This window comes from Fusarium fujikuroi, chromosome FFUJ_chr05 (genome assembly GCF_900079805.1).
Source record: "Fusarium fujikuroi IMI 58289 draft genome, chromosome FFUJ_chr05".
Classification (NCBI taxonomy): domain Eukaryota; kingdom Fungi; phylum Ascomycota; class Sordariomycetes; order Hypocreales; family Nectriaceae; genus Fusarium; species Fusarium fujikuroi.
The window spans coordinates 4,261,548-4,288,591 of NC_036626.1; the positions used below are offsets into that span (position 1 = coordinate 4,261,548).

At 48.1% G+C, this 27,044-nt stretch overlaps 13 protein-coding genes; 6 read left to right on the forward strand and 7 right to left on the reverse strand.

Annotated features, from left to right (window-relative positions):
* Positions 1-564: 564 nt before the first annotated feature.
* On the forward strand, positions 565-1,329 carry FFUJ_14350 (probable pectate lyase; the record flags this gene model as incomplete). Its single annotated transcript, XM_023578427.1, has 1 exon — positions 565-1,329. One exon carries the CDS (start codon positions 565-567, stop codon positions 1,327-1,329), a length of 765 nt encoding a protein of 254 aa, XP_023431239.1.
* Positions 1,330-1,615: 286 nt separating this feature from the next.
* On the reverse strand, positions 1,616-2,392 carry FFUJ_14349 (uncharacterized protein; the record flags this gene model as incomplete). XM_023578429.1 has 3 exons in its annotated part: positions 1,616-1,775; positions 1,826-2,108; positions 2,155-2,392. The coding sequence occupies 3 exons, from the start codon at positions 2,390-2,392 to the stop codon at positions 1,616-1,618; spliced, it is 681 nt and encodes a 226-aa protein (XP_023431240.1).
* Positions 2,393-2,855: 463 nt separating this feature from the next.
* FFUJ_14348 (uncharacterized protein) lies at positions 2,856-6,500 on the reverse strand (the record flags this gene model as incomplete). XM_023578430.1 has 4 exons in its annotated part: positions 2,856-3,429; positions 3,486-4,393; positions 4,450-6,346; positions 6,406-6,500. 4 exons carry the CDS (start codon positions 6,498-6,500, stop codon positions 2,856-2,858), a joined length of 3,474 nt encoding a protein of 1,157 aa, XP_023431241.1.
* Positions 6,501-6,850: 350 nt separating this feature from the next.
* Positions 6,851-7,540, forward strand: FFUJ_14347 (uncharacterized protein; the record flags this gene model as incomplete). The annotated part of the gene is made up of 1 exon (XM_023578431.1): positions 6,851-7,540. The coding sequence occupies one exon, from the start codon at positions 6,851-6,853 to the stop codon at positions 7,538-7,540; it is 690 nt and encodes a 229-aa protein (XP_023431242.1).
* A 631-nt stretch (positions 7,541-8,171) lies between these two features.
* FFUJ_14346 (uncharacterized protein) lies at positions 8,172-8,485 on the reverse strand (the record flags this gene model as incomplete). XM_023578432.1 has 2 exons in its annotated part: positions 8,172-8,205; positions 8,265-8,485. The coding sequence occupies 2 exons, from the start codon at positions 8,483-8,485 to the stop codon at positions 8,172-8,174; spliced, it is 255 nt and encodes an 84-aa protein (XP_023431243.1).
* A 593-nt stretch (positions 8,486-9,078) lies between these two features.
* On the reverse strand, positions 9,079-10,267 carry FFUJ_14345 (related to AAH1-adenosine deaminase; the record flags this gene model as incomplete). XM_023578433.1 has 2 exons in its annotated part: positions 9,079-9,720; positions 9,767-10,267. 2 exons carry the CDS (start codon positions 10,265-10,267, stop codon positions 9,079-9,081), a joined length of 1,143 nt encoding a protein of 380 aa, XP_023431244.1.
* A 598-nt stretch (positions 10,268-10,865) lies between these two features.
* On the forward strand, positions 10,866-13,456 carry FFUJ_14344 (uncharacterized protein; the record flags this gene model as incomplete). XM_023578434.1 has 5 exons in its annotated part: positions 10,866-11,300; positions 11,372-12,294; positions 12,348-12,684; positions 12,817-13,182; positions 13,289-13,456. 5 exons carry the CDS (start codon positions 10,866-10,868, stop codon positions 13,454-13,456), a joined length of 2,229 nt encoding a protein of 742 aa, XP_023431245.1.
* Positions 13,457-13,872: 416 nt separating this feature from the next.
* FFUJ_14343 (uncharacterized protein) lies at positions 13,873-14,906 on the forward strand (the record flags this gene model as incomplete). XM_023578435.1 has 2 exons in its annotated part: positions 13,873-13,945; positions 14,041-14,906. The coding sequence occupies 2 exons, from the start codon at positions 13,873-13,875 to the stop codon at positions 14,904-14,906; spliced, it is 939 nt and encodes a 312-aa protein (XP_023431246.1).
* Positions 14,907-15,207: 301 nt separating this feature from the next.
* FFUJ_14342 (uncharacterized protein) lies at positions 15,208-15,702 on the reverse strand (the record flags this gene model as incomplete). The annotated part of the gene is made up of 1 exon (XM_023578436.1): positions 15,208-15,702. The coding sequence occupies one exon, from the start codon at positions 15,700-15,702 to the stop codon at positions 15,208-15,210; it is 495 nt and encodes a 164-aa protein (XP_023431247.1).
* A 929-nt stretch (positions 15,703-16,631) lies between these two features.
* FFUJ_14341 (related to phosphoglycerate mutase family protein) lies at positions 16,632-17,308 on the reverse strand (the record flags this gene model as incomplete). XM_023578437.1 has 4 exons in its annotated part: positions 16,632-16,832; positions 16,889-17,013; positions 17,064-17,238; positions 17,291-17,308. 4 exons carry the CDS (start codon positions 17,306-17,308, stop codon positions 16,632-16,634), a joined length of 519 nt encoding a protein of 172 aa, XP_023431519.1.
* A 1,533-nt stretch (positions 17,309-18,841) lies between these two features.
* On the forward strand, positions 18,842-20,400 carry FFUJ_14340 (related to multidrug transporter; the record flags this gene model as incomplete). XM_023578438.1 has 2 exons in its annotated part: positions 18,842-18,956; positions 19,010-20,400. The coding sequence occupies 2 exons, from the start codon at positions 18,842-18,844 to the stop codon at positions 20,398-20,400; spliced, it is 1,506 nt and encodes a 501-aa protein (XP_023431248.1).
* A 202-nt stretch (positions 20,401-20,602) lies between these two features.
* On the reverse strand, positions 20,603-22,433 carry FFUJ_14339 (uncharacterized protein; the record flags this gene model as incomplete). XM_023578440.1 has 2 exons in its annotated part: positions 20,603-20,969; positions 21,016-22,433. 2 exons carry the CDS (start codon positions 22,431-22,433, stop codon positions 20,603-20,605), a joined length of 1,785 nt encoding a protein of 594 aa, XP_023431249.1.
* Positions 22,434-24,693: 2,260 nt separating this feature from the next.
* FFUJ_14338 (related to het-6-heterokaryon incompatibility protein) lies at positions 24,694-26,664 on the forward strand (the record flags this gene model as incomplete). The annotated part of the gene is made up of 1 exon (XM_023578441.1): positions 24,694-26,664. One exon carries the CDS (start codon positions 24,694-24,696, stop codon positions 26,662-26,664), a length of 1,971 nt encoding a protein of 656 aa, XP_023431250.1.
* Between the last annotated feature and the right edge of the window lie 380 nt (positions 26,665-27,044).

The following is a 27,044-nucleotide window of genomic DNA, read 5'->3' on the forward strand; positions in this document are numbered from 1 at the left end:
CCCTGTCCATCGGACGATGTCACTGTTTAGGTTTACTGCGATTGAGTTTTTGGTCTTATCGTGATCAGATGTCTCGATTTAGTATGCTGGTAGTTAGTGGCATTGGGGTTGATGCAAAACAACTACTGTCCGCGCACCGAATACGCGTTGACTGACACAAAGAACTGGGGATTTATTGTATATAATCCTTGCTAGTATGTTTTTCTCCCTGCGGCTCCATCCGAGAAACAGGTAGATGGATTTCAGGGTGACACGTTCTAGATTAGGTCGATGGGTGACATGCTCTCGCTGTGCGAATAATATTCCTCCAATCAGAGGACGTCTCCTGTCAACAACACCCTTGAATGAGATCTGAAACATGACGCTTACAAGGTCATGACATTGTGCTATAAAGACTTCAGATCCTCCCTTCAAGTTTATCCCTTTCGTTCTGCAGTTCAATAGTCTCTCTTTACAATCTAACTTTCTACACTCTTTAGCCCTGGTGGTTATCCTCTCTTTTACAATCTCACAAGAAATCTAAACACCCTCGTCTTTAAACCAACAACCAACCAATCCATCAAAATGAAGTTCTCCATCGTTTTCGCCGGCCTCTTCGCCTCCGCCACCATGGCCTCTCCCCAGGGCAACATCACCCCCAACACCATGGGCGCCCTCGAGCGACGCGCCTCTTTCCCCATTCCCGCTTCCAAGGGCTCCGTCACCTACAAGAAGGCCCAGACCATCTCTGGCGTCTTCGATGGTGGCATGAAGACCTACGGCCGTGGCGTCAAGTGTACTGGCCAGGAGGAGGGTACCGACGCCGACGCCGTCTTCATCCTCAAGAATGGCGCTACCCTCAAGAACGTCATCATTGGCGCTGATCAGATCGAGGGTGTTCACTGCGAGGGCTCTTGCACCATCGAGAACGTCTGGTGGAAGAAGGTCTGCGAGGATGCTCTCTCCCTGAAGGGCGACGGTAACGCTCTCATCAAGGGCGGTGGTGCTACCGGTGCTGAGGACAAGGTCATCCAGCACAACGGTCTCGGAACGGTCACCATCGATGGCTTCACTGTTGTCGACTTCGGTAAGCTCTACCGATCTTGCGGTAACTGCAAGAAGATGGGCACCCGCAACGTTGTCGTCAAGAACGTCAAGGCCTTCAACGGAAAGGTTCTCACTGGCATCAACTCCAACAAGGGTGACATCTCCACCATCACTGGAACTTGCGCTTCTTCCGTCAAGGAGATCTGCGTTGAGTACGAGGGTACCGTTCCCGGCAAGGAGCCCAAGAAGATTGGCTCTGGTCCCAGCAAGGCCTGCAAGTACTCTTCCGTCAAGTCTTGCTAAGCGCTTTATCATCGAGGCCTCGAATTTACACTGAGGCAGTAATACTATGGAGGATGGATGGATGTTGGATAAGGTGTTGATAAGGTGCTTGAAGCGCCTCTTGTGGAGGTTGGGAAAGCTACCAGTTCTGTACTTTCAAAGTATATATCTCTTAACTATAAATACACTCCGTTGAACGAGAACTACTACCAGTGATTTCTTTGTACACTTATGAGCATTATGAGTGTTTAATCGAACTGACAGAGAGATCTTATACTAGTAGTCCATGCTTGAAATGTATTACCAATCAGAACTTCTTATAACCTTGCCCAGAGACAAAAGTCTGCTGCCAAACCTGCTGCTCCTTGCCCTCAGCAAGCTCAACATAGAACTGAGCATGACCTTCCGCGGTTGCTCCACTATACATCGGCGTTCCATCCTCCTTTCTCTCATCAGCATAATAGAACCTATTTACTGTTAGCATTGCTTCTCGCAGAGATCTCATTAGTATACTCACTTAAAGCCTCGGTCCTTGTATGAAGTAGCAGCGACCTCAATGAACCAAGCAGCCGCAGCCTTCCCAACACCTAGCGACATAATCGACGGAATGCGTATTTCATTCTCAATGTTTCCCGTGTAAATGTACGTCGGGCTGCTATTCTTAGGAAAGTCTCTCCAGCCTTTGACGGCTTCCTGGGCTGCGGCGTAAGCGCTAAAGATGTTGACTGCCCCGCTTGTCTTGAAGCTCTCTAAAGGAACTTGGAAAATGTCGTTGGGATCGTTAGGCCCTCCATGATAAGCTATCAAACAATTAGATGAAGTTTGTTAACGAATACGATCACTAACCGTTGTAGATGACGACGTGAGGATGACCAAACTCGCTTCTGACTTTTGTAAAGGCCTTGACGACCGAGTCTGTGTCGCTCAGGTCTGTGGGGATATGGAGCTCTTTGTCGGTTGAAGTAGCTGGGTCTTGAGATCGGGAAGCTAGAGCGAGTCTGTAGCCTTTTGCGGCGAAGGCTTGGGCGACACTTTTGCCGACTCTGGCACCGGCGCCGAAGATGAGAACGATGGGAGAAGACATGATGATGGTGAGTAGTTAGTGTGAGATTGAATGATGTGATGTTAGAATGTGGAATGATGGTATTGATGGCTGGAGTCGTTTGGGAGAAAAGGTGTTATATATATCAGCATCCGTCATTACCAATACTGCAGCTTGACCAAGTGCATTTCATGGTGTTTCATTGCATATCACATTAGTCAGCCATGCTCAGGTAATCGTCGAGCCATAAGCAGGGGGACCATTTGCTTATTCTGGTTAAACTGGAGCATGAATAAGCATCATCTTGTCACCTTATCAACTACCCGCGCGCGTGGCATCAAATACTTTTGTTATGATACCTAAGTAGGTAACTCAGTTCGTATCAATTTACACAGTGCCTAGATGGCCTTGCAGATGGCAGTGTTCACTGGCTATAGCATTTGAGATAACGTGACATCACATTTAGCTGATAAAACATATAATTTAGTTCACGGAACACAGCCTGTTATCCATACGCAGGTGGCAACGTCTGCACCATCCTACCCGTTGTCCAGTCGACATACCACTTCTTGCCATTCGAGATGATAAAATTGCTCTTCCGGGGGCTTCTGAAGAGCAGGTTGGGGTAGCATAGCTTGGCGTATAGCAGGTCGTGGGCTACCGACCATTGATGTTCCGGTTCCCATTTCCCCGTCACTGGATGGATAGAGTTGTCTGGGGACGAGCCAGTCGAGTCCCAGCGTCGGGGTAAGCCAGCTACAACGTTGGGAAATCCCGTTGCAGTAGTTTCACTGCTTTCAGGGACGTTGTCGTTCTCGGCTGTTGTGCTTAATTGGGGTGAATTGATTCGACTCAACTGGGCAAGATCGGGGGTTGGCGATGGCTCTTGATCCTGAAGCCATTGCATACGGATTATCCGCGGAATGCTCATGTCACGAGGAATGTCCCAGTCTTCCATGGGTGCCGCAACACTGATGGCCGCATTTAGCCCGTCAAGCCACGCAAGAAAAGTCGAGAGCTCGACCGAAGATATTAAGAACTGGTCTGTCTCTACCCGTAGCCGGATCACATAGCGTCTCCTGATGAACTTATGTCAGCTAAATCTTGAGGATGCCTCAAAGCTGTCCCAACTTACTTTTTGTAATCAGCCGCGATGCCACAGTCAGCATACTGAAGGCTATAGCTTTTAATCAAGTCCCCTTGGCCTATCCATGCCGGATTGTCCGGATTGTGATGGGGCCCGTCCTTGTCGAGCCGCCACTGCCAACTTTTCTTGACGTTGTAGATGTTCAGGGCCGTGCCGTGGAGAGTAGCGTAGATCATTTGCCACTGGCGGTTCTCGGCACGCTTGGTCGTGTTCTTGATTTCCATCTTACGCATGAAGACGCCTTCTAGATCAATTTCGCAGTAGTACTCTGGTAGCGTTTCGTGTGGGAAAGGCGGTATTTCCTGTTCCCTAATTTGGGCTCGTGTTCCACCTAGACCCCCATCTATGTCGCTGTGGGAAGGCCTAGTCGTCCAGACCGAAGATGCGGACGGTAGGCGTGCTTTCGATACTAAGAGGTGTTGATGAAACATGTCGTCATCGATAGAAAGCCGCCGCGCATGACCGGGTTCGGTACTCTGTTGAGATGGTTCGCTAGGATCTTGAGCCATGTCCACATTCTCATCGAGGTGGCCGGCCTGGTCAGCTCCTTCTGGAGACTGCGACTCTTTTGCAAATCGTTCATCAGCTTTGCTCTTTCTTCCAGTCTGTTCACTGTCCAAGTCATGCTCCGAGATTCCAGGTACGATATCTGAAGCAGAGCTATCTGCATCAAGAGTGTTTCTGGGCCAACCCCAAGGATCCTTTGGGGTTATCATCGCTGGTTGTGCAGTATCAAACTCGTAATCAGAATCATCTGTGCTGTCAGTGAAGATAGTAGATGTTCTACTCTTCATTGCCGTCGACAAAGCGGTTGATTCCGCCTCGAAAGACATCACCAAGTCGAAGCCTAGGACTTTCTCTGAATGATCGGGCGAGAACTTTTGTAGAAGCCGGATCTGTCCAGAAGAACGATAAGCACATATTCTAAATTAAGCCGTGTTGCCATGCTTACCTTTGCAGGATCCTTCGCCACTCGCAAGCTATCCTTGACAGCCCCCAACAGCTCAACTCGCTGATAGCACAAAGCCCAGGATTCTAGTGAAGACCAGTCTGATGTCTGTTGAGTTGCTTGTATACATTCATCCAGGTATTTCAACAGTTCAAAAGCGTAGTCATCCTCCTTCCCGAGGTGATAACTCGCAAGACCTGTTAACAGCGGGAGTGGCTCTGGAAGAGAGACATGTGTCGTTGCCAGCAGGCCAGCGATCTGACTCATGGTAGCTCCAAGTGGACTTACATAGACTTCCCCCAGAGGATTGGACGCCACGATGTGCCCAAAAACAAGAATCGGACTACCCGCTCCTATGACAATAGCTCCCGAGTCCCCGGCGTGCAAAGCTGCGCCTCTAGATAAGACTACAGTCCAGTACTCGGCCTGCACCTTGCGGGTTATGCCTCCCAAGAAAGACGGAACGGGCTGCAGCAGCCCCCTCAGTACTCTTTGGTTTGAAGTAACTATGAAGACAGGAGTCTCTTCTTCAGGCAAACTTCCAGGAGTGCTGGAGAAAAATGCTGGATCGGACGTGCGGTTGGCGTCAAAAAAGGCGTTGGGTAGCCGAGACTCTGTTGTATCCAAGGCTATCAAAGCCCAATCATTATCCGGGACTTTGCAGCACGCGCCGATTATCGGGCAGCTGGACGGAGCAAGGATTGTGGTCTTACGCGCCTGCCCATTTTCAGAAAGGATGGGTTGGAATTGACAAGCTTCAACTGCTCTTGGCGCGTCCCGATCATTCTCTACCAAGTCGTCGTAGTCGATATCATCTACGAAATCGTCATCGTCAGTGCTAAGATCATTGGTAATCTGATGATTCAGGCCCGAGTCTGGAAGGGATGTATGTGCCGTGTAGGCGGATTCGGCCATGTCAACGCCTGAAATCATGCTGGATCCATCATCCGACAGACTAGCCCTTGCTTGTGTGATAATTGAAGCCGCATCTGGTCCTTGTAGCGCGTCCTTCGTTCGAACGGTACAGGTCGAGTCACCACACTGAGGGCTTTTTGTTCCATGCAGGCGTTCTCGGTGAAGCAAATGCCCAGCGGTCAGCCCATAGAACCTTGAATCAACTTGGAGGATGCAACCAATTGTCGAAGTCAAATGGCCCCCTCCTGGTAAGGAGGCGGCGACGACACTACCCGACATGGTGAGCCTTGAATATGGACCTTCAGCCGGCTCAACGAGTACCGAGGCCGACTCCATAGAGTGCCTGTGCGAGTACAGAATGCGCGGCCTTTGCGCTCTCCAGAAATACAGATTGAACAATGGCTTGAATGTGTCTGAAGGTTGTGTTACAGCGCTCTTCCCCCAAGTTTTCCAAGAATATCTTGGAGACGACTTGCGCAAACAATACTGCATTTTGAGATGTTTACTGTTGAGAAGTGATCTCAAGTAGCTGAACTCGCTGGGTCGACAAAACACAATGATGGATGGATGGGCTTCGAGGATTGAAGTTCCGCACATCCTGAGCTCATAGTCGATGTGCTCTAGATGAGCTTTCAACGGAGAATGTTGCTCCGTGTTCAATCTGAACAGATTCACCACCTCGTGGAAGCGACTCCGGAACGCATCGTTGACTTCTCCTCCGCTGTGGGGATATACGTAGATCTTGGGTGAAACGTGTGGCAGCTCGACAGCATCTCGGAATGGTCCGGTTTCCTGTTGGTGTTCCGGCTCATCCGGAATAGGAATTGGCTCTTGGTGTTGCGCATCATCTGGAAGAACGACATCATCAGCGGTCTCTGCTAGAATGGTCTGCGCAGTCGAATTATGTGGTGGAGTTTTAGCATCACAGGAAACGCGCCGGTCTCGGGAGGGTGCCGGGGGTACTGGGAGAACGTTGCGAAATATACTAGAGTTAATGAGGTCAGAGGATCAACTCGGCTCAACTTGTCGATGATTCATTCTGACCTTGCTGTGACAGTCGACGCTACAGTTTTAAACTTCCTCGGAACGTGTAGCAACCTGTCCGAGTCGCGAAAAACTGTAGTCTCATTCACCGTCATAGGAGTATGGAAACGCACGAAACAAAGTATAGGGTGTTGATGATCCAGTGGTAGATTCTTCGAGGGTTGGACAACGAGGGGAAAATGTTGATTTGCGGGGGAGGGGGGGAAAACTGGCCAAAACACACATGCAGTAATGGTTTGGGAAACCGCTGTAGACGTCTTATCCAGTAAGATGAGTCCTACTGTGTCAACCTATAGCGTCTAGTCTCCCTGCATGTCATCACACCATCGCTGTAGCCGGGCGTGTTTGGTGGTGGCTGTGCTTGCCAAGGCTGATTTCTGACTTGCGTCCCTTCATAAAGATGATGGTGCAATCAAGAACCACCGCCTTGACAGACCATTTCGGAATGCACTCTTGCAACGACGCAGAAGTCGAGATGCTCGCAACTGAGCTTCTCGGCGTCGCCACCTACAGCCCCTCGACAAGCCCAATTTTCCGCGCATTCTTTAAGCACTATAATGAAGTTTTTAGCCCGTCAGCATTTGGCGACGCCATTGCTGAGATCGAGAATCCTGTGTTGAAGTCGCACAAAGATGTCCTGTCTTGCGTCCAAATACTCAAAAGAAACCCGACATTAACCTTGAATGGGTTTCTCAACGCGGCCTTTTCTGGACAGGACGCCAGGCCCGCGGAGAAGGATTATGCAACAAGAGCAGTCGTCAGGGCCGCCTTCATGGTCAACTGTGCGTCCAAGGACTACTACTCGGAAGGATTTCAGTCTGTCGCCGCCACGCGCGTAAAGTGGGAACCGGATCAAGGGTTTGCCGACTTTTTGGAGAGGGCTTTCACCCCAAATCTGGTTTCAACTCTTGCCCAGGACGCAAAGAGGTACAGAGGCTCATTGAAGGCATGGAAACTGGCCAAAAGGAACAAGATAAAGATCCGGCCTACCAACAACTTGATAGACCACCTGCTCTACGACCCGAAGGACCGGGTACTCAACGTGTTTCACCAGACCATGTTCCTTCAGAGCCAGATGAAGCGGTGGAAGGATGTTGCTTTCAATCTCAATTTCGAGGAAAGCTTGAAACTGTAAGGTGCTCCAAACACGATATGGTACAAAACTGATCCGATACAGGGGAATTTTGCCCCCGCGGCTACTCTTCGAGACACTCGCTACCATCCACATCATTCTTTTTCCAGTAGCGAGCATAGGAAACAAGAGGTCGATGAGGCTATTAAATAAATTGATCAAAAAGGATGGTTTTGACCCCGAGGCAACATGGGTGGAATTTGTGAGACCGATTCCGGATGGCTTCTTTTTTACATATTGGGGGCCCCGGTTGGCTGAGCTGTATGAGGTCGTTAAGCGGCCGCCGCCGACGAATTCTTTTGTCTCGTGGTTTGAAAGACACACCTCGGAGAGGAATGCATTGACTGTGGCTATTATAGGGCTTTTCCTTTCGGTCCTGCTAGGGTTGCTGTCGTTGGTGGTTGGCATATTACAACTGATCGTAGCGTGGTTGGCTTGGAAATAAGTACCCAGATTGTCATGAGGCATTTATCTCTGATGATTTGTTAGAAACCCTTTTGTGAAAAACTTGCGGTGACTATGCCTAATAAATTGAGATCATAGTTTGTAAGACAAAGTTCACATAAGCCTTTATCATACCACGACTTTCTTCACGCCGACGAAGTCATCCGTTTTCCCAAAGATAGCAACCACCTCAAACATGAGGGTGAGTATCGATCTGTGATTGACTAAGTGTGTTAGAATCTCCAGATCAACATTAACTATCTCTTACCTAGTCTTGCTTTACCACTCGTCGCGATCCTTGGCCGTCCGGATCCCATCATGGAAGGTTTCCGCCATGGCTCTCTGCTTCTCTTCGGACAAGCCCATATTGGCACAGCCCATGTTGTGAATAATCCGGTCTTGCCGAAGCTCCTGGTCCTCCGTGTACGAGCTTATGTTTGGCGTGCGCAAGCTTGGAGGGATCGCGGATAACTTGGATGTGGGATCCTTTCTGCCACAGCACATTTTGATGTGCAATAGGGATTATGTCGATGAGAGTGTGAATAAATCTGAGTGGAAGGTGGGTAGAGTGATAGGTTGAAAGAGAGGATCAAGGAGATAGGAAACCTACTTATGGAAAGAGTTACATAACGTTCAGAGAATACTTTTAATAGTTGACGTCTTGTGTGCGATCTAAACCTAACTTTATAGAAGCAATACGACTGGCTGACATGCTTTGCTGCGTTCGAGAAAGTCCAGTTTCTCGAAAGCATAGATAAGACTGACTTTAATTTGTTTGAGGATAGCTACCGGTGCAAGACACTTGACCTGGCAAAACTAAACAAAAATGACTCGTGTCCCCATCCATCATCGCCTGCGTTCGAAACCTAAAGCTTAATCATATATGCAGAAATCGACTACTAGTCCACACATAGTCACTTATTGGTATTATACTTCGCAACCTTCTGATTGTGGTAACAACATAAGTTACAGGAGAAATCCATACTATGTCCGAAGTTCAACAAGTCATAATGAAGGAACCGACACTGGAAGAAAACTGGCCAAGGTGTTCCATTTGCTTCCAGTTCTCATCAAATTTCCCTTAATAAAGCAGATACTCATATTGAGTGCTTCGCCAGAACTTCCTCAAGCTCCCTTGCCATCTCCTCCTTCACCACATCCTCAGCCCAGCACATATCAATAGCACTACTGGCCAAAGCCCCCATGTCACTGTTACTAAATCCGCACATCTTCTTAACAAGAAGCCAGTCATGCAAGATCCATGTATCTTCCATATAAGCTGGATCATCGCTTCCAATAGCAATCGGAATACCGGCGTCGAACAAGGTTCGAATTCTGGGGAAGATCTCGTCAACTGGCTCGTGGCGAAGATATCCCCATGGCGTGAGTGTCATTCCGATGCCTCTTTCTTTGATGCGGCGCATGATTCCAGGGTCTTGTGCTGCGTTGATGCCGTGGTCTAGACGGTTGGCGCCAGTTTCACCAAGGTCATTGACAACTTGGCTAATGTGTTTATGAGCGTCTTTGTTGCCAACGTCGCAGTGGGCAGTGATGCGGAAGCCGTCCTTCCTGGCTTTTCTATATACTTCTTCGAACATTAGAGGAGGGCGATCGTTTTCATCTGAGTCAAGACCGATTCCGACGACCATATCGCGGTATGGAAGAACAGTCTCGTAGGTCTCCAAGGCTGACTCTGGTGACATGTCACGCAGAAAGCACATGATCCACTTTGACTTGACCTATAATTTGTTAGCAATCATAATATTCAGCGCCATATTTACTTACGTTCAGTCTCTTCTCGGCTTCCTCCTGTGCGCGACGGAAGCCTTCCATCACAGTCTTGAACGCCACGCCACGGCGCGTATGGCCCTGCGGATCAAAGAATGGCTCACAGTACCGCACATTCATACCCGCAACATGCTCAAAGTAATTCATGGCAAGATCGTAAAAGTCCTCTTCAGTAACAAGAACTTCAAATCCTCCATAGTAAGCCTCGAAGAAAGTGAAACTCTCCTCCGCGTTGTCAATCTGATGACCTGGACGGGCCTCCATGATGTAGTACGAGGCTCTAAGCTGCTCAAGATTGGTGTACACGGTTCCAGTGCGCTCGAGCTTCAGAGTCTGATTATTGCGCTTGGCGAGCTTCCAGCGAAGTTCGGGGGTCAGAGTGCCTTCGATATGGACGTGGAGTTCAACTTTCGGAAGGTCGAGGATGAATTTGTCGTTTGAGTCTATGAGTTCTTGGCGGAGCGACAGACGCTCTTCAAGGGGCATGGCAAACTCCATTATAAAAGGCTTGGGAACAATTGGCAGTGATGAAAGACTTGAGAGATGTTTGTTGGATGAGATAGCAAAAGTCGAGGATAATAGATCGGCATTTTATACTTGACGAGGTTGTAACAGCCAAGGAAGCTAGTCCCGATCAAGGTCTCACGATCTCACCCGCAGCAGGAATGGCGAGACTAGCCCTAAATAGGCTGCTCTCTCCCAGCAAAATACCTCCGATCATTCGGGGTAAACTTGGTCAATGAATCAGAAACTCATGGTGTGACTCACCTTCGGTTGATGATGCCCCGAGGCGTATTCACAGTTTTTCATTCAGTGGGACTACATTGATGCTTACGGCCTGGTATACGCCTTGTGCGACCGCCAATTGAGAATATTGCTGACTTTGTACAACTCAGATCGCCTCTAGACCAATGTATTCGCAAGATGTGTTCTCGTATAGGGTATATGTGTAATTGTGTGACAGTAGTACAGCTAAGCCTCCGGGCTCGTTTTATTTTCCTCAAGATGGCTATTAGTAATGTCCCGAGGTACTGAGAATTCCTATTTTCAAAATATTCTATTTCTCTGATTAGTGCACGCTTCGGCTTTTTTCATCATGAGTTGTCAATCTTCCTCCAGAGTCCATTTGCGTCAGTCTGATTATGACAGCCTCGATCAAAACCAGGACGACAAGATTTTGGAAATGCAAAGCCTTCAGAGCCACCAATCAGAGAGTCCTTCAACCCCTCAAATTGTCTCGAGCAGCCCAGTCGACAGCCCAATGACGATAGGCTTTGGTGTTTGGGTAGCCATCGCCACATCCTTTGTCATCTTGGTAGAAGCCGTCGTATTCTTAACATGGCTCTGGTTCGAGGACAGGGAATCAGAGTCTTGGCGACGACTCATGCTCAGTGGACGCGCAACCCAGTACATCACGTTGATGAGTGTTCTCATAAGATGGGCCATCGGTACTCTCGCTGCTATCACGATATCTATGGCTGCATCAATTGCACTGGAACTTCATGGCGTACCCATGTCAGCTCTCGCAGAAGTATCTATTGCTCGCTTCACAAGCAGCAGACCGCAATCGTTTCAGAGAATGCTTCCTGGTACAATATTCAGACCTTGGCTTCGCCTCCTTATGATCAGTCTTTTGCGCTTGTTGCGGCTTCACAGTTCGCTTCAACTTTGCTCGTCACGGATCTTCGAGAACTTACCATTCTATCGTTAAAGGAGAACATAAGCTATGGATTCACCTTCGGAGCAATAAATGAGGCTACGTACCGGGGGATGACCCCTTTACCTCTAAGAACAGACGGTCTAGAGTACTGGAGTAGAGCTCCCTCTCAATCCGAGATATTCGCAGATTATTCAGAACCTGGAGTGTCGTCTGATGAGTTGGACGATACGGGAACAGTCTTGAGAGCGTTTCTTCCCTTTTCGACCAAGGCTCAGAGGGAGTCTATCCAGTCCTTCAATGGCATTGCTCAAATTATTGACACTCATGTGGTATGCGTGAGGCCAAGCTTCACGGCTAAGTACTGTCGCTCGCAGCATCTACAGGGGGTTTGGTACTTGTGTCTGAATGCGACAGCAGATTTATCGAACTTCCCACCTTATCATATCTATACAGATACTGGCTTGAGTTATTTTGTGCCCGGAGAGAACGACAAACAGATTTCCAGGTCTTTCATTTGCCAAATCCCGAGACAACGGCCGTACGATGCCACATGGAGGAAGTGGTTACTCTGCGAGAACGAGTTTCTTGGGGAGCGTAAGGCGGTCGCCCTTGATTCACCATTAGGGCGGGTATCAACATCTTTAGGAAAATATGGGTTTAAACGGTTAGCTGATCTATCATTCTCAAAGGTTAATGGGCTGCCTTTTGAATCAGGACCTACAAATGCTACCTGGACTCTTCTGAACTCAAGCAATTCTGGTCCATGGGCTCGGCAGTGGAACCGCGTGAAGCTAAGAGACGGAATCAAGACAAGAGATGAATACACACAAATCACATTATGTATAGGATCTGAGCTTACATCGCAGTAAGGATTGTATTTGAGCTTTGCCTTTGTGAGTCGAGGCTAACGCGGTTTAGGGTCGAACACGTTGACATAACAGCATCCGCTGCTTCAAGTCTGACTGAGCCCGGTTATCAATTCAATAAAAGAAGGAATGAATATAATACCTCTGCCGTTTTGAGACAGCTCGGCGCTGTTGGTACCCAAGACCAAGCAATGGCATCCAGGCGACAGGTGTTGAATATATCTCCCAGCATGCTGGAACAGAGTCTTGAAGGCAGAGTGCGGAGCCCGACAACTGGAAGGACAGCTGAGGATGAGACAGGAAATTGGCCATCAGGCATGGCATTCCCAGATCTGGCCATTTGTTCTTCTTGTGACTATGTTACTTCGCAAGGGTCCAAGTCTGTTAGGGTCAGTCCTCTAATGTGGCAGATCTTTAACGATATTATAAGTACGATAAACTCACCTGCTCTGGTAATATAAGCTTTGACAACGCTTGTGTGGCGAATGGCATACTATGACCATGTTACATCTTACTCTCAGGCGGTACAGCCTGCGGAGATCACAACGTTCGATCTTGTTCAGGCGCCAGCTCGAAAATGGGGTTTTGTCACGCTAATGGCCATCATAACCGGAAATATCATCATCTTCCTAGTCATGGCCTTCATTTTCCTTTGTCATACAGAGTCAAGCTTCTTGGAGAACGCATGGCACACTGTGGCCCAGATATCTCAGAGTGATGATGTAAGGCCGATCTTGGAGAAAGCTACTCTTGCATCTGATCAGGATATTGGACGGATGATCCGGGGTGAGGAGACACCAAAGAACTTCCTGGGTAATGTGAAAGATTTCTTTTGTGATATAGGAAAAACTTTCAATCAGAGGGAGACTAAAGAAGAGAGATTGGTTGTGAGAGATGGTGTGCTTGTCGGAATGTGATCAGAATAATTGCAGACCGATTAGCTTGAAGATCAAGAATCATAATGCGCTTTGATGGACTCTGATATTCCCATAGATTGACTGGTCTATTCACTGTGCCATCAAATATTGGAATAAATCTCATCCCTACCATTGTGTCTTACAAGGGCACTGGGGATGGTTTAAGAATCCTGCTCGAGAGCTGAAGTTGCCTGGTGTGAAAACCTCTGATAGACCGCTAGATATTATGGTTAAGCCAGCTTAATTCGCAACTTTAGGTTTCAGGTAGAGATATATCAACAACATCATGCAACAGACAATTATCTCTCTGAGGCTTTGTAGAATCCAACACCGCAACGTCTCTCCGAATTATCCGCAGGCACAGGCGTATTTAAGGTCGTAATTTCCCTATGCATCAAGCTAGTGAACAAATGGCACGTGTGGTGTTGACTATTGGGCGCTACTACAGAAATCAACCCTAACACCGTTAGCCCGCTTGGATGATAATCGATAGTTCTGTCTCGGCTATGGAAATGACAGGGTTTAGTGACAGCTGAGATCAATAGGCTCACAGACGCCAAGCCCCTGACGGTATAAGAAACCACTTCGACCGCCACCGATTTATTATCTCTCTTTTGAACCTGTAGGCGATTTAATTCTCACCTTAGTCTTTCGTTAGCAATGCGCTTCTACGCCTCGTTTTCTCTAGCCTTTGGGCTTGTGGCTGCCAGCCCATGTAAGCCGTTGACTTCAGGTATATTAACCTCTAGTATTTTGTCGGAGTACAGGTTAATTGAGATAAAATAGGTTCAACTGCTGTTTCTGCGACTTTATCTTCCTCGGTAACAGAGAACTCTAGCACGTTCGCTGAGTCCGCGACTTCTACAGTCGAAACTCTCGGTACTGAAACCTCAACTGGAGTTGAATCTGAGACATCGACTGCGATCGACACCACTGTTACTGGCGCCTCAACTTTTGTTGGTTCTGCCACCACCGAAACTACCGATGTCACTATCTCGGCTTCTGAGGCGTCGTCTCAAGCGACCTCTGGCTCGACGCTATTCACATCAGTGACTTCTGCTGACGCGACCACCGCCGCGTCAACCGAGACAACCGCTGTTCAGACGTCTGCAGCTACGACTACCACTCTTGAGACTTCGACTACAGCTATGGCAACTACCACCACATCAGAAGAACCTGCTCCCACTGACCATCTCCTCATCGCCGGTCAAGGCGCCGCCCAAGGCCTTCCCCTGAAATCGACGAATACAAATGGCGACTACATCATCTTCGGTGATCGTACCTCAAGATGGACCGTCGGCCGCTTCGTCGTCGATCCCACAACAGGATACCTGACCCGAGACGGCATTCCTGTCTGCGCCAAGTACCGTTACATGAATCGAAGCGCCTCCTTGACTCCTTGCTCGACCGAGTACTACCAGTACGGCACGTCCCGTCTTGTCTGTGCGAGAAACCCTGCAGCAGGTACTGCTCTTCAGTGCTCTGCCGTTAAGTTGGACTGCGTAGCGAACGGACCCGGTGACAGCCAGGCTTGTACTGTTTCGACTGAGGTTGGTTGGACCAAGTTCTTTATCAGTACCACTAGCGACTACACTGTGTACCTCGGTGCCGACGACTTGGCATCGCCGTACCTCGCGTCTGTCGACATTTTTGTTGATCGAGCTCCCACTCCCGCTACTCCAACAGCGCCTTAGTTATAGACTTGAGGTGAATGGCCAACTGTATAGAATCGTAGATGCGGTTTTACCTCTATGTATTTACATACACTTAGTAGATAGAAAATATTATATTGTATTGCCTTCTTAATAAAGTACTAGGCCTCTTGTACGTATCTAAATATTATAGTTATAACTTAAATTGCAATTAATTAAATTCGCAACATTTTAATATTAATCGGGATCATCCTTTTATTGCTAACTGTAGGCCCCATCTAACCATAGACTTGATAGGGTCATGACGAGGGAGTTCTATACAACGGCGGGTAAGTTGGGCAAACTACGTGCCCAGGGACGATGCATCATCCTTCAGTTTCTTCCCGGCAACCACGGGCGCTTTTGCCGGAAGCAAGACAAACAGTAAACAAACCCATTCATCAGTAGGGTTGTCCCATCGATGCACAGTTCCTTGCTGCACAATGACGTCTCCCTCACCAACCAGTGTTTTGCTTCCATCGTCGAGAACAAAAACGGCCATTCCTTTCTGGACGATGACATAGTCTATAGAAATTGTGCGGTGGACATGCCCGGAGCTCCTAGGCGGAAAGTCAACAATTCGAAAGATAGAACCATTGTTGACAATTCTAACCTTGGCATTGGCATTATCGAGAGAAGAGAGATTGGCGGGAGAGGTATCGGTAGTCCACAAACTCCTCAAAGTAACGCTGTAGGGCACGATTTTGTTAGTAACTCTGTCGTCGTACTTGATAATCGTTTGGCCTGCGTCGTTATGAACTGTGATAATGCGGCGGAGAGGGGGCAGGGGAGAAGTCATGACGAGACTAAATGGAATCATGACGTGTTTTAGAAATTTTGAAAATAAGGATATTCTTTAAAATGTGTGGTCTAAACCCCCTAATATTAAAAGGCATCCTCTATACACTAAGGTAGTCTCAGACTTTATATATGCTGGCCACTCTAAGTAGGTGACTTTGTGGGCCTGCCCGAGATTTAGGTTAATAGGTCCTTTTATCTCCAATAGAATCGAGCTTTAGACACTAAAATCCCAAGCGGCACCGTATCACCAGGACGCGAAAAAGAACAGATCGGATCTAGTATCCCCTGAAGCTTTGCCATCGCAGATTGGGCTCGCATTCGCTCTCTGTAAGGAAAGCCGAGAGCCATGAAGAATCAACAATGCCCGGGATCAGCTTCTGCCGTCACTCAGATAGAGGTGGGACAGAACATGGTACGAGCACAGACACAGGATTGTTACCTATGGGACCCGGTAAATACCCTCAAGATACGTTATCCACGGCTGGACATACTAAAGACTACACATTATACAGCTACGAGGTTCTAGGCTCAGAAGAAACAACACAGACTAGAGAGGAGTAAGCCCAACACCAATTTGATATGCTCTAGACACCAAATGCAGCTCACATCATTAGGAACCTCTTCGGGAAAATCAGGCAGACGTGTCTAAGTATCCTTCTACTACCTCACGCCCCAATTCTCAACAAAGGCTGGCCCTGTCTGTCAAAAATGGAGTTACGAGTATTGGTTAAGTGAGGATTCGATTCTCTTGCTAAGAGAGACGCAGATCTGCACAACTACAGCTATCATGTGCGTGAATTCTCCGGCTTTGCCTGAATGGGGCCTGTTCTAGCTTCTATGAATTGCCTGGAATGTCAAAAGCTTTATATAAAGATATATTGCAGGTAAATAGCTTGAAGGGAACCATTTTATAGTGCTCCGATTGTCTCAGTCAGCCGAAGGAGGGGGAACATCTCCATTGGCGTTGACATGAACTCCATCATCCAAACCCGGAACCAGCTCACTTCCTACCACGGTGATCTCCGTGTACGGCGGCGGCACAACCCAAATCAGGTCGAACCTATCGCCAGGATACTTTACCTCTCCAGTCCACCCAGTCTGTACTGCATAGCCCTGAATACCAATCGCCTTAGCAATGCCTTCAAGGGACTTATGCTCCCAGCAAAGCAGCACATTTCCCGGACCATCAAAGGATAAAGCTTTGCTCGCAGCTCCAGCATAATCATCTCTTTCAATCTTTTATGGACCTTCAACCCAAGCGCATCTGCCAATGGCTCCACAGTCTTATAAGGGCGATCACGACTGCCATCTACCTCAATTAGAACCATGCTAAAGAAAGATTTGATTGGGGGTACTAACCATGGTGAGGATGCTCTGCCATAATGTATCCGATATTATAAGACGAATTCTCTCCAAACACGTTGGGGAGATCATCTGCGCGTTTTTTCCCTTGAGCAGACAGTCCATCTGGTTCTTGACCGTCGACTTCAGCGGGCTTCTCTCCATGCCGAATCATGTAAATAGTGGGCTTTGTCTGCTAATGAGTAAGCATTTAGTTCTGGCCAGCGGAACGTAGAGGGACTAACTGATGTTTCGGAAGACATCTTGTCAAGATATAGTGTAATGGATGATTTCGTAAAATTGTTCAAGAGATTCAATGGAGCTAGGACGGTCTGAGACGTAGGTGGAAGAGTCTTAGGATTTGACTATAGTTTAAGGACGAAGACAAGAGCGACGATGGGGTTATGTATTAGGAGAGTCTAAAGACGCCATTTATTGTTACGGTCTAGACTTGGCTGCAAAAGGGTCAGAGCGGCATGGCACGAATGAGAGACGTGGACGAGCTGAACTTGTCTCAGCCAGTCTACATATCCGTGTGGGGATGTGGCTGGCTGACGACCTCCATAGGAAGCTAGTTGCGGCAGCCCGGCATTCCTCCCGCCAGCCGATCAGCCGATCTATTCGTGGATGAGGGGTCGAGAACTACGCAGATAGCTAGTTTGGGCTGTCTGGTCACAAACATTGAATATTTAGATGAGAGCTGAACCATGACCATTCCAGAGATGTGACTGGGAAACGAATGAGCTCGGTTTGCGGGACTGAAAAGGCATGATTCTTTGGTGAGGGTTTAATCTTGAAGTCAATGAAGCGTCAATTTGGTATCTACATCCGCGTATACGAGCTTACGTGGACTACACGCCTTACCTGATACGTACCATTGCAGCTTTATTAGTATACATACACCAGTAAAACAAGTATAGTTACCTGTTGTGTTATGTTAGAAGAGAATGGCAGCTTGTCGCGTGCCGTCCCCTCGTTGCGGGGTATACGGGAATTCCCTACCCTATCGGACTGGAAGATTATGGACACCAAGCCTTTATAAGTATGGCGCTGCATCTAGATTCTTTAATAAGACATGTGCATAGATATTGGTAATAGTCTGTATGCAGTGCGCAAAAAAATAGATAAGGGAATCGCTCGTCTTAGCACACCGCAAGAGACCTGAAAAGTATTAGCTGGATGTCTTATTTGGGTGTTACAGTCTTGGCACCGAGTTTGAATCGACAGAAAGAACCTCGCAAAAGGCCTGGGATTAAATGTCTGGCAATTCTGATATTTTCGTTATCGTATAATGACTTCCTTCAGCATAGAAATTCTCCAGGGCATGATAATCTCATTACAGAAGGTAGATAACAGCTTCTAGCAATTTGCAATTTGTGACATTGGTTAAGTTTAGGGTAGACAAGTTGCAATCTTAACTCTTACCATAACTGTTTACAGCCAAATCAAAAGGGTAGAGATGATGACCTTAGTGGTATTCAGTCTGATTAATACAAATCAGATAAGAGAGTTACTTAAAACCCGAAACCATTTAGGAGTTAGCTCTTAAATCCGCTACTTTCACCTATTGACCTGGCGGTTCAACTTGGCCACCTGTTGTATTTCGGAGCTGAGCAAGCCACAACCCCACTATTAGGGAGCCTCAACTCCGAACTCCGGGAGTCTTTATACTTGCGTCATGACCTCAAGTGGGTATCCAACAATATAAAACCAGTGGCTTTGACTTCACTTCCTCAAATATGTCAATAACAGATAATCTTCATTAATGACGAATTATATATCAAGCATCGTAAACAATGAGTGGAAGAGAATCAATCGCAGCGGCTCCTTTGCCTGAGCCAGAGCCCTATAGCGTCTTCGACAAACGCCAAACTGCCTTGATTGTGACAATTGTCTCCATCGCAGCAACATGTAAGTTCCCATATGATTCTCAATCTCGAACTCCTTTGTTAATATAGTTATAGTCTCGGGCTTCGCATCAAATATTTATTTTCCCGCCCTCCCAACCATCGCCAAAGACCTCAATGTCTCGATTGAATTGATCAATCTCACTGTGACTTCGTATCTCATCTTTCAAGGGCTTGCACCCAGTCTCTGGGGCCCGATATCAGATGTCAAGGGACGCCGAGTCGCATACTTGCTCACCTTCATTGTCTTCTTGGGAGCATGCATCGGCCTAGCAGAGGCTAAGAACTACGCAACTATGGTTGTGCTGAGATGTGTGCAGAGCACTGGTAGTGCCAGTACAATTGCTATAGGATCAGGTGTTATCGGAGATATCACGACTCGAGATAATCGCGGTGGCCTCATGGGAATATTCCAGGCAGGGCTACTGGTTCCCGTGGCCGTTGGCCCGATTATCGGAGGTGCGCTGGCTGGATCCCTTGGTTGGAGATCCATCTTTTGGTTCTTGACCATCTACAGCGGCGTATTCCTAATTTTCTTGGTTCTCCTCTTACCCGAAACTCTGCGGTCTATCGTTGGCAACGGGAGCCGAGAACCCAAGCATGTCATGGCCAAATATCCTCTACGCGTTTATCAGAAAACGACCAAAGTCAAATGGATTCACGACGCAACCTCTCCATCGCCTACGGAGAAGAAACGCATCGATATCACAGGACCCTTCCGCATCCTCATCAGCAAACAGGCCGCTCCCATCATTGTGTTCCTAGCAGTCTATTATGCGGTTTGGCAAATGAGCATCACGGCTATGTCTAGTCTTTTCAAAGATAAATATGGTCTCACAGAAACTGAGATCGGCCTGACATTCATCGCCAACGGCGTGGGATCCATGGTGGGAACACTGATTACCGGCAAGATACTCAACATGGACTACCGCCGTTTCAAAGCTCGGCATGATGCACGCATTGCGAGTGGTAGTAAAGAGAATGATGTTGAAACTGTCAATACGCGAAAGAACCAGGAGAATGACTTCCCATTAGAGACAGCACGCCTTCGTCTCGTCCCCGTCTTTTCCCTCCTTCAATGTGCGTCCATCTTGCTCTTTGGCTGGACAATACAATATCCCAAACAGGTCCACATCGCCGTCCCAATTATATCAACTTTTATTACGGGTTGGTCTGCTGTTTCCATGCAGTCCGTCGTCATGACCTATCTCGTCGATGTCTTTCACGACCGCAGCGCCGCAGCCAGCGCGAGCCTGAACCTCGCCAGATGCCTATTCGCGGCAGGAGGTACGAGTTTTGTTATGCCACTGATCAACTCAATCGGCGTCGGGTTGGCGTTTACAGTCTGCGTTGTGGTGCAGGGTGTTGCATTGGTGAGCTTGGCTGTCCAATGGAAGTTGGGCGCAAAATGGAGACGGGAAGCTGAGGATGCTAGGTCTGAGCCTTAGATTCCTCCGTACAGCGAACGATATCGGTCGAAATGAAGAAGGCTGCAAGTAAATATACATGTGGCCCTTAGATAAATACATACCCGTTGCTCTTCTTCCCCTCCAAGTATTTACATATGCCATACGGAACCAAATATGCATTTCATCTGCTTTCATCCATAGAGTACCTTTATTCATGATGCTGCTGAAACCATTCTTGGCGTCACTCGCTGTCACTCACAGTTTCCATGTCGGGAGGACCCTTTCGTGCAGATGGCCATCTTCGCCGAACAGACATCTGGCGTGCCCGTGCGGGCTGGTCCGCCGCACTCGTAGCCCCATCTCCGCGTCCTATAGTTGCAAGTTCGTCCTTTACTTCTTGCGTCGCGAGGTTCGGCCCAAGCGTTCCGCTCTCCTGGTTCTCTGCTGTCGCCCCAGCTTGGATACTTTGATCTGTATTGATGTTCTCAGAAGAATTGCCGATGGGGCTCTGTCTACGCTCGCTAGAGGTCGGTACATCGTCATCTCCAGCAAAGCTATCTCCGTAAAGATCTTCAGATTCATCGTCAACCTCGTTTCCATATCCTGTGCTCAGTTTGGTTAGTAAAATAAAAATAGACTTCGGTCAACGATAACTTGCCTGTCGTGTTTTTCCGCATAAACGCCTTGATAACATCCTTGTCTTCAAGGTCTTCGTCCTCGAGATTGAGTTTTCTGAAGTGACAAACTGGAAGCCAGTCCACCTTGTGTGGGATTTGCCCAACGAGACACATGATTGGATAAACCCTGTTATTGGCATATTTGCCATATTCCTTATAGTCCTCAGTCCAGTTATACCCATCAGTAGTTTCATCGAACCTATAGCAAGCGGGGATATCGTCGTTGAGGTTTGACCCTGTAACGGTTTGTACATCCATACCATCGCCGGGCCGCGGGAAGAATGGGATGACCAAAAAGGCGTGCAGCCAATATCCCTTATCGTCGTCACCGAACCAAGCCATGTATATCTCACCAGTCTGGGGAGCCTGGGATAAGTCCTTGACCGAAGCCTTGCGACGTTTGTTCTTCTCCTCCTGCTCTGCCAAGTAACGATCTACAGCCTTGTTATTCAGCTCGAGGTCTCGGTCGGTGCAGGGCAAAACTTGGATCCCAAGCGATCTAAGCGCCTGAGTAGCATTAGGCCTCTTACAAGAGTGTCCCTTGCCTTTCAGGTGACTCATGGCAGATTGGAGCGGGTTTTCTTTGCCAAAATGCTTTTCGTGCTTCTCGCACCCAAAGACATAGTATAGTCCATGGACCTTGGTAATTCTGTATTTCCACCGAGCTTTACCACCTTGGTACACCTCGTCAAAGGTGATCGTTCGTTCTGTGACAGTTTCACTTGAGGCGCCCTGTCTTTGGCGCTTCGCAGGGCGAGAGGAGGAGGGATTGTCGCGTCTCTGATTTGACCGATCTGTCTGAACAGTCGGTTCAATTCTCACTTGCTGATCAATATCTGTCGAAATACCTCTTGACGGCGCTGCACTGTTTGTACGCGATGGGGTTAATCTGGGCTCGATCGTGTTACGAATAGTGCTGGACTGGGGAAGGGTTCCTGGCGATTCGGTGTTCTCATGGGTTGCTCGGTCGTTGGTGAACCCTGAAAGTTGACCATAGTTGGGATCTGGAGTTTGGATAAGATTTCCCGACGTATTAGAGGACTGGTGGGTTGTTTGATTGGTGCCAGTAATAGAAGAAGCACGAGTAGCCAGCTTCCGGTAGCCCTCTTTGGCTAGCCTGGTGTCGAAGAGGTCTAGTTGCTCCTTACACTTTGCCTCGGCTTCCTTGTGTTGCTTTTCTATCTCCTCGAGGCGATCTCCGTATCGGACCAGTTCTCTACACAAAGCCCTTTTCCGCGCGGGGTCCTGTTCACGACGGTGTCGTTCCTCTGCAGCATCGTAATCCGCCTGAGCACGCGAGATATCTCCTAGTGGTTCCACGTCATTGAGTGACGATGTCAAGTCCTCAATGAGTTTCAGAGCAGCGGCGTGTCTTACCGCGAGAGAGTCTGCCATGTTGATCGCCCTTGAGAACTAACTTGGTGTATTTGTGGCGGGTCCCTGCCAGTAAGATCAAGATAGATATATGTCCATCCAGACAGTAAAGAAACGATGTTTCTAAATAGTAAGAGGGATAAAGATGAAGTTGAGGAAATGGCAAGAGATTTGACTCGCAGCCTGATCCATGTCTTAACCAATCAAGATGTTGTTGACAAGGGTCTTTCCCATGCGCCGTCTAACATGTCAAATAGCCAATGATGATCCGACTTTCAACCCATCTAGCCGGGTATCTGCGCCTGTGGCTTGTTTACCCGGTGACGGACAGTTGACAGTTACTGTAATATACAGTAGATAGTAAACGGAAAGGAAATGAAGCGGATGTGGGCGCTGCACGCTGCCGTTTGCTTCCGTCGGGGATCTTATCGACAAAATGCTCAAACCCCGTCAGATCAAGCGCCCAGTGGTGGAAGCCTCTAAAATGCTTGCAATTGCGTGCTGCGGCCCGTATGGCAACGTTTTGGATTTAGTTTCCCTGTTTGCTCACCACCTCATCGTCAATAACGGCCAACGCCAGTCAATCTCAGCCACCGGGTCAATGCATATTTTAGTGAAGATAAGGCTTTACAACAGTTACACTATGCATGGACAACTGGACAGGGATTGTCCATAATTGTCTCTTTTGTCGTCGATCTTTCTGCAATAACCAACGAATCTGCTTAGCAGTTAACGACCAACGTGTCGCTGAGACTGAAAGTTTGATTCCATTGGACCGGATCGTTATGGTGCATCCGCGGGGGAGACGTCCTCATCCGTTTGCTTACACGGCTCATAGTCGATGGTAAATAAAAAAGGGTTGCACAAACAAATTTCTTGCGCGGCGACAGAGGTCTTTTTGATTTGGTAACCTTGACCGCTGTTTCTCATGTTTATAGAGACCGTGCAAGCTTCGATATGTTGTTTACACACAATTGGCTTGGTTGCCTCAGACGTTTGGACTAAGATGATTGGTCTGATAGTGAAGTCATTCCGTTCACACAACCGTTTCAATCTGATCGATGCAAATGTCACATCTAAAAACATAAATCATTGCTGTGATTCCTCAGGTCAGTGGCCTTGCTCTTGCGACAGACGCTGCGGCCAGCTAATTGCACCAGATGGGTAGAGAAGATGAGGTGTCAGATGCGATTGAAACGGGTACATTGAGTTGAATTGGTTGAGGCGCGGCTGATTTATTTCTGGTACTTTGCTTCAGCTGAGGGAAATCATGCTGAGATCCCATAAGTCAGAGTGATCTGGGGTAGATTTCCCGACAAATGCCCTACAAGCCAACTCTGCTCCTCAGGCTAGTGAACCTGCTCTTGCGATAAATGCCCCATAATTTCACTGCTCCCCAGGTTAGTTGCCCCTGTCACATAGCGGGGTCAGACGCTAACCATCCACTATAACCTAATTGCTCTGTCGCTAAAAGTTATGATCAGCAACTGCTCCTCGAATTGTGTTACACGGTTGGATACCACCGGATCTTTCTATTCCATTGGGCTTCGTATAATCATTCTACATCTGTGAATAGTCAACAACTCTGCCTCTTCACCTACCTATCTCCACATCGGGCCGTTGATGCTCGGGCTAGACGCTGTACCAAATGTCTGCGTTGATGCTGGCCAATGTCCTGCCCTTTAAGTTCCCAAGGCAGTGGGAGATTATCGCGGGGACAGTGGTTTTGTCCTCTCTGGAGCAAGCGCCATCAAAACCACCATTACTCCACCACATTGGCGAATTTGCGTAGTGCGGATGATTCGCCGCAAATCTGATTTCAAAGCCCTATTACTGGCCCTTTTGGCAGACCTGTTCGAACTCGATAGTTCTATTGCCCGTAAGATGCTCTGGAGTTACATCTGACCGAATGCGTCTCGTTGCACGGTTTTGACAGGATCCGGGGAAGTACCGGTGGACATACAGAGCCTATTAGAATAAGCCTGTGGCCATAAGGCTGAAAACCTAACACTTCAGTATCGCAAAGCGGGGTAAGGCATTATCTCACTCCTTCATATCAGAGATATGCGCAGAAAAGAATATGCCTTGTAAGAGGAAGTGGTCTGCGTTGTCATTTATGTCCTTGAAAATCCCCGTAAAAAAACCCAACTCTCATTCTACACAGCAGTAAATAAGCAGCTTTCATTTACCCGACCCACTGAACAAGCCTGGAACTTCATAAGCATATTGTATAGGCAGGTGGAAGAGCTAATCAGAAGAGTATCTAAGCAGGTCTATCACCATGTCATCTCGGTCTACACCTCGAAAGGAGCCGATCTGCGCATCGGGGATCTTCCCAAGCGTGGATAATCAAGCTCTTGAAGTGCCCCCAGGCATACAGAAATTAACATACCAGAGTCTCACTAGCTCTACTAGCTTTCGTCTGCTGCAGGTCCTATCAGACGGAGGCCGAGATATCCTTCGCTGCAAGATGTTTGATGCCGACCTTGCTGCGCGAGAACCTCCCCGATATATCGCATTGTCCTACACATGGCACGAAGAAAGTCTGCCCAAGACTTTCCGGCCTGTTTTGATCAACGACAAGTATCTCAACGTTAGCCTGAATCTCTGGAACTTTCTTCAAAATTACCGCGAAACATCCGGCGAGCGCATCATCTGGATAGATCAGATATGCATTAATCAAGAGGACAAGGATGAGTGCGTTCAGCAGATAGGGCAAATGTGTAAGATCTATCAGTGTGCTTCTATGGATCTCTTTTGGATTGGCGAGCCGGGAGAGAATGCAGAGGCAGTCTTGGATCTTCTATCATCCTTAAATCGCCTGGAGACGTATCTGCTTGAGTCTGGAAGTTCACGCCCTGGGATAAGCGCCTTGCTTAACCCTATCTTTATGAGGGCAGTCGGCCTACCAGAGCATGATAACCCAATATGGGGCTCTCTCATGCAGTTCATTTCACGAACAGCCTTCCAGCGAGCCTGGATAATCCAGGAAGTCGCAGTCTCACGGACGACAGCTATATTCTGTGGTCTCTTGATGCTACCATTCGATGTTGTTGGGAGAGCCGCGACTTTCCTCGTTGAGAGCTCATGGATCAAAGTCTTCCACGAGATGTACAACGTCTCTGGCGCAGCCGGATTCATAACGGGCATGATGAACTGTCGTGTGCGACATCAGGAAGGAGAGCACCAGAGCTTAGATCTTTTGCTTGCATCGACTCGGCGGTTCAAAGCTACCAAACCAGTGGACAAGATATTCGCGCTGATAAATCTAGCAGAGAGCGGAAGAAAAGAAGCACTGCCCCCGGCACTTAGGCCAGATTATAGAAAGTCTATTGTCGGAGTCTTTCGAGATGTCACGCTTTATCTCATCCGCCAAGGCTCCCTTGACGTCCTTTCTGGTGTCGAAGATGTGAAGTTTCGGCAGATTCATGAGCTTCCGAGTTGGATACCGGACTACAGCGTACATCAGGTTGCCTCTATTCTCTGTATGCCACCGCGACCTGGATGGTTGACCTTGTATGCCGCTGCGGTAGGACGAGACGTCAGTGTTCAGAATTCCCCTGCAGACCCAAACATCCTGACGTTGTCAGCGTACAAGGTTGACACGATATCCAAGATTGGTTCAATAGCAGAGGAGTCCATCTATCTCACACTAGAGAAGTGGGCGAGTATGGTCGATTTCAGTGCCGCATACCCGACCGTCAATGGCAACACCTGTCCTATGATTGACGCCTTTTGGCGCACGCTGATCGGAAATATCGGCCTCGGAACAAGTCAGTACCCAGTCAGTGAAGATTGGGCTCACAGTTTTGCTGTCTTTGCTTTGCAGGCTCGGGAGGAACTCCAGCATCATTTTTCGAGTTCGTCTGATACTGAGAGGGCAGCATTGGAGAGCCCGATTGTAACACCAGGCATCGACTCAATTCTTCGCTTAGTAAAGGATCACTATCACGGGAATAATGATTCAGATCAAGATGGCGGTCTCTACGAAAGTACTATGCACCATGTGTCTTGGTACAGAAGACTGTTTCTTACGAATGGGGGGTACTTTGGTCTTGCGCATCCATCTTCTCAACCAGGTGATGAAGTGGTTCTTCTTTCTGGCGGGCGCGTACCTTTCGTGGTAAGGAGAGTGAGTGCGGAAAGACGAGAGTGTTACTCTATTGTTGGCGAGACTTATGTGCATGGAATCATGGATGGGGAACTCTTGGATGCGACAGATGGGAAGTGGGAGGATTTACAATTTAAGTAACAATATGCGTCGTTTTAGGAGTGGTTCCAGACCCGCGGTTCATAGAGCTTGATTTTGACCTCAGTGATCCTCTGGACCTTTACGTAAATACTTGGCGATACTTTGATACTCGTTCACGCTGGCACGTACCGGGACTTGACAAGCAGGATTGTACGTGGGGCATCACTCTAGATGCTGTGCGCAGAGTATAAACAGGCTTTGGTATTGGATTTGGACTACTGTTACCAGAAGTAGCTTCACTCAGTTTGAGGTGTTGATCACGCTGGTTGTTGAAGCAATAGAGCACTTGTGCAAGGGCCTCAGCTGGTAATGCTTGGCTGAGAAAGTAGATCTGTAGATTATGGCGAATGTTTACTTGATTAATATCAGCTCACCCGTCT